The sequence below is a fragment of the Orycteropus afer genome, unplaced genomic scaffold (genome assembly GCF_000298275.1).
Source record: "Orycteropus afer afer isolate SDZICR_OR568_19922 unplaced genomic scaffold, OryAfe1.0 scaffold00354, whole genome shotgun sequence".
Lineage (NCBI taxonomy): Eukaryota > Metazoa > Chordata > Mammalia > Tubulidentata > Orycteropodidae > Orycteropus > Orycteropus afer.
The window spans coordinates 281,544-291,755 of NW_006921941.1; the positions used below are offsets into that span (position 1 = coordinate 281,544).

The 10,212-nt window shown below is 38.0% G+C and overlaps 1 protein-coding gene across 1 annotated transcript in view; it reads right to left on the minus strand.

The window, feature by feature from the left end:
• The window catches only part of LOC103207119 (exocyst complex component 6B), a gene marked incomplete at its 3' end in the record, with an annotated part of 605,128 nt that overhangs the window by 185,444 nt on the left and 409,472 nt on the right, over window positions 1-10,212 (minus strand). Inside the window, exon 7 of the mRNA XM_007952665.2 lies at window positions 681-857. Coding sequence (XP_007950856.2) covers window positions 681-857 — 177 coding nt within the window. The remainder of the gene's footprint in view (window positions 1-680; window positions 858-10,212) is intronic.

The following is a 10,212-nucleotide window of genomic DNA, read 5'->3' on the forward strand; positions in this document are numbered from 1 at the left end:
TAATCTTACTCTTTGCCTGACAGTAACAGAACTAATCTTAGAAGCCTTGGATATTTCACAAAATCTTCATATTCTCCATAATCACTCATATAATTATTTTCTCTGGAAATATATTCTAAACTTTCTGGCACCTCTGCAAATTTTCAACCTATACCATCCCTCAGGGTAGAGAAATCCACTTGTTTACTACCCACTGTTTGAAGTAACATCTTGTATTTGTCTCAGAAAACTTCGATCTAGCTCCAGTGTAAGCCATCTAGATCTCATCTCTAGGTCAGATAAACTCTTGGCTTAATGTAGTATCTAGTCAAAAAACAAAACAAACAAACAAAAAAAAAAAAAAACACCTAGATCTCTTCAGAAATAGAAATGTCCTTTTAAATATAAAGAATATACCCTAATGTACCTTTAGTTTCCTTAAATTGGGGCCCATTTGATCTGAAAATGATATTTAATACCCAGAAGATCACACAAGCTACATCATATAAATTCTTCATTACATCTCAATTATATTCAAACCTGCCAGCCACTCCTCAGAAGGAAGATTGCACGATCTACTTCTGCAGAGATACTACCTCAGAAACCCAAGGAGGGGGTCACTAGGAGTCGGAACCAACTCACAGCAGTGAGTTTGGTTGGTTTAACAATAGTCTCATTTCTCCAGTTCAGATTTTAGTTACCTCTTCATCATCTTCCTCATCTTCAACATCCAGAATTCCTGAATCCTGTTCAGACTTGGGGCTAGTGCTTTCTATCTCTGTGTCAAAAATCGTATATGCATCTTTCTTTGATTTTCTCTTGCTACCTATTCTGGGTTGTTGTAAGACGATGTTATCCAAATTTCTTTGTTGCTGGGCCTAAGATAGAGAAAAACACACATTAAAAAAGGAGAAGAAGAAGAAACAACCTTAAGTAAACATTCAAAGACTTTCTAATTTTGAACAAATTGTTATCTTAAAGAAAATACAATAACATACCTTAATACATAATGTTTTAGTCCCAGAATAAAACCAAGCAAACTAACATATATTTTTTTTCAACCCTGAAGTTATCCCATTGGGACTCATTTTCCAGGTTTCCACAGGAAAATAATAATAATAATGGGTCACTATTATGAGATTCTTTTTAAATATCCATAAAACCATCACAAAATGAAATCCCCCCATTCTCACCTAAGTAGCTAAGACTTTAGTGCAAATGAGAAATATTCATCTTTTATGAGAAAATGTCATACCGAAACCAAAGTGGTTGTGGGTGGGAGGGAACCTGGAATTATTTTTTTATATACTTTGTTGTTGTTGTTATGTGCCATCAAGTCGGCCCCGACTCATAGCGACCCCTCCTTGGGTTTCCGAGGCAGTATCACTACGAAAGTAGATTGCCCAACCTTCCTTCCGAGGAGTGGCTGGTAGGTTTGAACCGCCAGCCTTCTGGTTAGCAGTCAAGTGCCTTAGGCACTATGCTTCTAGAGCTCCTGAAAGGACTTCAGTCACCAGTAAAGGTGACAAAAAGACAAAGGATTATCCTGATCAAAAGTCAGAAAATACAGAAAAGAATTTCAAATTCTCACAGACTCTGGACTTTCTGGAGCCATTGAGTGTGGATGAATCCTTGAAACTATTTCTCTGAAATAACCTTTAAACCTAAAATCAAAAATGTCCTCTAAAGTCATCTTAAAACAGAGTTACAGTTTAGGTTAACTAGTTGGGGGGGTGGGGAGAGTCTTGCCTTGAGCATTATGCTCTTTTAAGAGCATTCTAGACAGGATCAATTAACAACAGCAAAGCGAAAGATTACACAGGAACCTTAGGGGGCACTGAGCTCATGTTAATGAAGGAGAAACAATTCAGAAAAGGAGGGTGAGAAAGGTTGCACAACTCAAAGTACATAATCAATGTCATTAAATTGTACATGTAGAAACTGTTGAACTGATATACTTTGCTGTGTATACAGTCAACAACAACAATAAAATTTAGGAGGTAAAAAACAAAGACAAAAAGATTTATTCAAGATCAGAAGGCTAGTTAGTAGTAAAGGAGAGTTTCCTAAATTCTAGATCTTTCTTTTATACAAATATTCCCTAAAAGCACCACAAAAAAAATAAATAAATAAGTTCTCTTGTCAAACAAATGGGAAACACTGCATGCCATGAGCCTTCTTATAGATATACAATGCACATTAACAAAGCAAAAGTAGAAGTCCTATTTTGAGGAAACTTGTTGAATTTGGTTTAACCAAGTATTTTTCACAAGCATTTTAAAATAAATTTCCTTCTCCCATTTAGTATCACCGAAGATATAAAACATAAGAAATGTGGCCTCTCAGAATATATATTCCTTAATCAATATATGATATCAATGACAAGTAGAAATTAGTTCAGGAGAAAATCATTCTCCAAATCTTCTGAACGAGATAAATATTCAATATGTTAGCTCAGGCACTGGCCAAACAAGACAATTATAATAGGACAGAGAAAAACTTGAACTATGTGAGCTAGTTTCTGCCAAGAAGACAAAAAGAATCTACATTCCAGAGATTTGAATCAATGGACAAACTTGTTTCTCTGCATATTACCAATTGATATTTGGTATGATTTACATAAAATACATAATGGCTTCAGTAACAAACAGAGATAGAAAAGGTACCCAGAAGTACTTCATTCAGGCTTGAGACCCCGAACTAGAATATTCTTTCTATTCCTCTCAAAAGTTCTTTCCCACTTCCAATGCAAATCACCCAGAAAGGAATCAGGGATTCTGGGGAAGAAATGGAGACTGCCCAAAGCTTTCATTTTTAAAAAGCAAAGTCTTGACTAAAGATTGACCACTTGCTTCCTTAACTCTATCCTCACTTTCAGTTCAGCAAAAGGTTTCACAAATAGGTTTTATTTTATTGAATTCCAAATTAATTATTTTTCCTTACAATTAATAAAATACTACAATGTATCAAAGCAATCAAGAGGAGCCACACTTAAACACTGTCATTAAAACTTGAAGTCATACAAATATGAAAAGTATCAGATCTCAAATCTCTGTCAGAATTATCAAGATTTCTCCAGTCTGTAAAAAGCACTCAGAGCAGGTTTGCCAAGCAGGAACTGTCCCATTTGGAAACACCAAATCTCAGGTAGAGCAATGAAATAAATACTCGGATATTGCCAGGATGGATGCAAACCCATCTAATCAAAATATATGCTATGGAACTGGTAGAAATTGAGGAAGATGAAATTAACTGTATAAAAATACATTATAGATAATAAAATAAAAATGTGATGTTAAAGTCAATAAAAACAAATCCAATAAAATCTCTTCAGAGCTGTCTTCTAGCTCTTTTCTAAGATGCTAAGGTATCTCACCACAACCACTTATTCTGTCCCTCCAAAAAAACAACCCTTATAATTATGGATGCTGATTGATTTCTGCAGCCTACGCTGGAGTTGCAGAAGAAGGGAAATGAATCATACAAATAGAAGCTAGACCTTAGAAAGCATTTATGTGTTTTCTTTTTCTTAATAATTCATTTTCTCATGTATAATTTTTGCAGATTTACTGAAGAGTCCTTCATGTATATTTTTCCTTCATTTCTTATATGTAGACATTCCAAAAAAAAAAAAAACTAAACTCATTGCTGTCAAGTCGTTTCCAACTCATAACGACCCCTCCTTGGGTTTCCAAGGTGGTATCACTAAGGAAGTAGATTGCCAAACTTCCTTCCCAGGAGTGGCTGGTGGATTTGAACCATCAGCCTTCTGGTTAGACTGAGGCACTATGCCACCAGAGCTCCCATTATGCACAGTTTATTCCTCAGGCCACTTCTCTCTTACCACTCGTTTCATTCTCCTGAGATCCAGTAGCACATCTTCAGTTTTCTGTAAGAAATTACTATTGTGTGCGCTACCATCATTTCACGTATCATGACCAGGCTCTTCTGAACAACATGGTGAACAGCATTGTTCACTATGGCAATTTTGCATGACGAAAACTAGGGAGGGGGAATTTCAGAAATCCAAACTATAATCTATCATTTAGACCCCACTATCATAGAAGCTGAATCTAATTTTCCAGTATACTAATCCAGTATTCTCCAACATGAATCTTCCACTTGGATTAGAATTTACCTCATAATACATTAGATATATTTCCACTTCTGTTTCTTTGCTTATGTCATTTCTCTACCCAATGGCTTCAGCCTGCCTTAAATTCAGCCTTTTCTCCAAAACCCAACAAAAATTCTCTTTTCTTCACACAGCCTTCTCTCACTGCACTAAGTCATGGTGCTTTCTCTCTGTATTCTTATTTCAGTTAAACATGTATTAAATGTTCATTCGGTACCAAGTACTGTGCTTCGTTCTAGGTATACAAAGAAGTAAAATGTAGCCTCTGACTCATGAGCCTCGCATCATACTGGAAAGGAAGCAAATAGGCAAATAATCAAAAACCAACCCAGTTGCCAGTGAGTTGATTCTGACTCATGGAGACCCCAGAGTAGAACTGCTCCACAGGGTTTCCACAGCTGTGACTTTTTGAAAGCAGATCACCTAGGCTTTCTTCCCAGATTCCTCTGAATGGGTTTGAACTGCCAACATCTCAGTTAGTAGCTACATGGTTAACCATATGAACCACCCAGGGACACCTGGCAATAAAGAACTTTAATTCACTGCAATGAGTACAGTAATAGAAATAAATCAGAGGACAATGATTGCACAAAGGAGAAAGTAATCAGATCTGCTTTGATAAGTACCAGGGAAGGAAAGCTTCACAGAGCAACAGTTAACAAAGTACGGTCCCAAAAAGTAAACATGAATTTTCAAAGGGAGGTAGCTAGGAAGGGTAACCAAGGTAGAAAAGGAAGCAACATGCGAAAGAACCACTTGGGAAAGTGAATAACATTATTCACTCATGAAATGATAAGTAGTTTTGTATACTTAGAGCATAGGTTATGAAAGATTAACAAGGAATAAAGTTAAAGTTGCATACAAAAAGTTTCAACATTAGCCAGTAGGCAATGGAGAGACCCTGAAAGAATGTAGATAGGGAAACAACAAGATCAGATTTACATTTCAGACAAATCTTCTAGGAGCAGAGTAGTGGTCAGTTGGGAGAAGGAGGGTAAAGATTCCAAAAACCAAAAACCAAAAACCAAACTCACTGCCATTGAGTCGACTCCAACTCAGAGCAACCACCTTTGAGTTTCTGAGGCAGCAAATCTTTACAGAAATAGATTACCCAGTATTCCTTCCACAAAGTGGCTGGTGGGTTTGAATTGCCAACCTTATGATTACCAGTCAAATGCCTGAGGCACTACACCACCAGCACTCCTTAAGGTAAAGATTGTTGTTGTTGTTATTTGCCATCAAGTCAGCCCCCAACTCATAGCGACCCCTCCTTGGGTTTCCAAGGCAGTATCACTACGGAAGTAGGAATGCCCAACCTTCCTTCCGAGGAGTGGCTGGTGGGTTTGAACCGCCAGCCTTCTGGTTAGCAGTCAAGTGCCTTAGCCACTATGCTACCAGAGCTCCTAAGGTAAAGATTAGAAGCAGGAAAAACAAAATACATCCTATAACAGTCAAATAACAATGGTGAGGACTTGAATTAAGATAGCAGCAGATATAAAAAAGCAAAAGCAACAGAATTTACTGATTTGAGTGTGGTATACAGAAAGAGGAAGGAACTAAGAATAGCTCCAAGTATCCTGGCCTTCATGAGGATGGTGGGATCATTCCAAGTAATAGGGACCAAGGAAATAAGTTGGGAGCAGGACAGAGACAATTCAGTAAACCTGTAGGGTATCCAGGTTAAAAAAAAAAAAAAAAAATGGGAATACAGCACGTCAACATGAAACTTTTCTCTCTTTGAGGACAGGAAATGAATTTTAGCATTCTTAGAAATCCTCAGGCCTAAGTATTAGTACAGTAACATGCACATAAGAAGCCCTGGTGGTAATGGTTAAGCACTCAGATGCTAAACAGGTTGGCAGTTTGAACCAACCAGCCACTATCCAGGAGAAAGATGTGATAGTCTGATTCCATAAAGATCACAGACTTGGAAACCCTACGGGGGCAGTTCTACTCTGTTGTGTAGGGACATTATAAATCAGAATCAACTCAACGGCAATGGGTTTGGTATGGTTTGGTGACATGAACATAGTAAATTTAGATAAATTTTTACTACATAAAGGCAATACATAACAAGATAAATCCAAGTAAGAATAAGATATGACTCAATAAAAGATAGGGATACCTGTATATTCTACCTAAAGTGAAGGAGCAGGGGGCACATAAGCATCACCTAGTCTGGAATAAAGGAGCTCTGGTGACACAATGGTTGAAGCATCCAGCTGTTAATCAAAAGATCGGTGGTTTGAACCCTCGAGCAGCTCTGTGGGAGAAAGATGAGAGGGTCTGCTTCCCTAAAGATTGACAGCTTTGGAAGCCCTATGGGGAAGTTCTACTCTGTCTTATAGGGTCTCTATGAGCCAGAATCACCTCTATGGCAGTGGGTTTAGTCTGGAATAGTAACTCAAAAATGTTACTATTAATACTGTCATAACCATCAAAGAGTGTCTATGGGGCATTTTACACATGCCATTAAATAAAGTTTTATTCTGAAATAAACCCTCAAGAGTACCTAGCAATAAGCCCCAAGGGATCAAAATTATGTGAATCAAAAGCTAAAGGCCCCCATGTCATTATCAACCCAATACTGACCTCTAGTGGGTTAAAAAAGGAGTACATAGAATGATCTTTAGAATCTGAAACCAGTAGAAAAGGGGAGTTCTGGCCTTCAATAACAGGGTGCTATAACCAGAAGGCTGGCAGTTCAAACCCACTAGCCACTCCTCGGAAGGAAGGTTGGGCAATCTACTTCCGTAGTGATACTGCCTCGGCAACCCAAGGAGGGGTCGCTATGAATCAGGGTTGACTCCACAGCACATACCAACAACAACAACATAACAGCGCTAGGAACTCTGGTAGCATAGTGCCTAAGGCTGCAGGTTCAAACCCACCAGCCACTCCTGGGAGGGAAGGTTGGGCAATCGACTTCCGTATTGATACCACCTCAGAAACCCAAGGAAGAGTCTCTATGAGTTGGTCCGACTTGACTGCATATAACAACAACAACAACATAACAGCACTGGGAGCTCTGGTGGCATAGTGCCTAAGGTATTTGACTGATAACCAGAAGGCTGACAGTTCAAACCCACCAGCCACTCCTCAGAAGCAAGATTAGGCGATATACTTCGGTAGTGATACCATCTGAGAAACACAAGGAGGGGTTGCTATGAGTCGGATCCGACTCAAGGGCAATGAGTTTAGATAACAGCACTATGAGTTGGAATCAACTCAATGGCACACAATAACAAGACTAACAGGAAAATAATAGAGTAAGATAGGACTTTTAAGTCTAAGCTCTGTAACTTACTAATTATTACTTTACTTCTCTGTACAATATATGCTCACCTACAAAACAAGGTTAATTAAATCTACCTCATAGTTGCTATATTGATTAAATTCAAATATGAGGTATCTTGAATTAAAACAAAACAATACAAACACTAGAAAACATAAGCTCTGTCTTTCCTCTGAAGATGAGATAGGAATCTTGTTTGACTGTTTATAGTGCAAGTATCTGAGACTCATCAATATTTAGAACACATAATCATTAACAGCATATAACAGTATTGCACAGTGATGTTCAATTTTGGATTTGCACTACATTCCAAGTACATTTGGGGAATTCAAGTACAGTATCAGCACTACATTGGGCTTCTCTTGTTTTACTTCAAATCATGTCAGCCTCAGCTCTTATTCCAGTGAGAGCATCAGCATCAGCTTTACACAGTGTAATGTGCCACAAACTAAGGCAGGTACAATACACCTCCAGCTTCTTGCCCTGGCGTTTCTGTGGTACCACAGTGTAGAACTGGACAAGAACTACTCAGCACTTAGGATGGACAATCCAGAAATGAAGCAACCCTTATCAAAGGAGCTGAGAGATAACTGCTCTCCGCTTTCTTTGTCCCTCCCACAGTCAGTTCCATAAGGCTTCTCAGAGAGTCCATGGGGTAAAGAACAAGAGTGCCCTAGCAATATACCATTGTACTGACTCTCCCACTTCTTCTTTTTACTCCTCCTAAATCCTTACACCTGTTCCATAAGACCATATGCCTGAATAAACCACTCAGAAATCAATGTGTAGGTTCTCTCAGGGAACCCTAGGCTAAAAAATCCCATACAAAAATATAGTAAAGTGGGATTATCATCCCCTGTCTTATTTCTGAACCCCAAAGGATAGCTGGATATAAACAGATCAAGATATGAAGACTCCAAAGTTGTCTCTTTGAATCTCACCAATGAAAAGAACTACAAAAGTTTCAAGTAACAAAACAAAAATAATAAATAGGATTTTATCAAAATAAAAAAACTTTTGTGCATCAAAAGACTTTTTTTTAATAAATGAAGAGGCAACCTCCAGAATAGAAAATATTTGGGAACCATATATCTGATTGGGGTTTAATATCTAGAATATATCAAGAACTACGACAAGTCAACAGCAAAAAGACAAACAATGCAATTAAAACAGGGGCAAAGGACTTGAATAGACATATCTCCAAACAAGTACACAAATGGCTAATATGCACATGAAAACATTCTCAACATCATTACTTATTAGGAAAATGCAAATCAAAACCACAATGAGATACCATTTCATAATCACTATGGTAACTATGCACCACTCCTCTGTCAGTTTGTTGTACTATGGTAGCTTACATGTTGCTTTGATGTTGGAAGCTATGCCACCAGTATTTCAAATACCAGAAGGATCACCCATAATGGACAAGTTTCAGCAGAGCTTTTAGACTAAGAAAGTCTAGGAACAAGGACATGGCCAGGTCCACTTTTGAAAAAAAAATTGGTCACTGAAAAGCATATGAATAGCAGGGAAACACTGTCTTGTTTTAGTGCCAAATGATAATCCCCTAAGGTTGGAAGGCACTCAAAATATAACTAGGAAAATGCTGCTCCTCTAAGTGGAGTCAACCTTAATGATGTGGATAGAGTAAACCTTTCAGAAACTTCCTTTGATGATCTAACACAACTCAAAATGAGAAGAAACAGCTGTAAACATTCATTACTGAACAGAACATGGAACATTGGAAGTATGAATCTAGGAAAATTAGAAGTTGTAAAAAATGAAGTGAAAGACATAAAGATCAATATCCTAGGCATTAATGATCTGAAATGGAGCAGCAATGGCCATTTTGAATCAATCATATGGTCAACTATTCTGGGAATGGCAAATTCAAAAGGAATGGTGTTCCATTCATCATCAAAAGGGACATTTCAAGATCTAGCCTAAGAACAATGCTATCAGTGACAAGATAATATCCATATGCCTACAAGAAACGTAAGTTAGTATAACTATTATTCAAATTTAGGCACCAACCAATAAAGGCAAAGATGAAGAAATTGATGATTTTTTACCAACTTCTGCAGTCTAACATCAACCAAACATGCAGTCAAGAAGTGTTGATAATTACTGGTGACTGGAATACAAAAGCTGGAAACAAAGACAAAGCATCAGCGGTTGCAAATACAGTCTTGGTGATAGAAATGACATTGGAGATCACATGAAAGAATTTTGCACAACCAGTGACTTATTCATTGCAAAATCCTTCATTTCAAAAACATAAGCAGCGACTATACATGTGGACCTTGCCAGATGGAATACACAGGAATAAAACAGACTACATCTGTGGAAAAAACGAAGCAGAAGCTCAATATCATCAGTCAGAACAAAGCCAGGGTCCAACTGCAGAACTGACAATTGCCCATATACAAGTTCAAGTTGAAGCTAAAGAAAATTAAAACAAATGGATGGATAGATGGGTGGACAGCCTAAACGATTAGGTATGTCTATGAAATGGGGAGTATATCCAAGAACATATATAGGGTTGGCAGACAATGGTCCTATAAGTTTATGTGAATGGTCAGAATTCCCAGGTGTATAGTAGAACTGACAAGGGGCAAGGTTGTGGTCACTGCTTGGTTACAGCCAGCTACCCAGAGCGACCAAGTAGTTGAACCTGCAGGCTTGGGACCATAGTCACAGGGGACATCAAGTTCAATTGGCATAACATACTATACAAAACATTGTTCCACCTCCTACTTTGGCGAGTAGTGACTGGGATCTTAAAAGCTAGCAAGCTGCC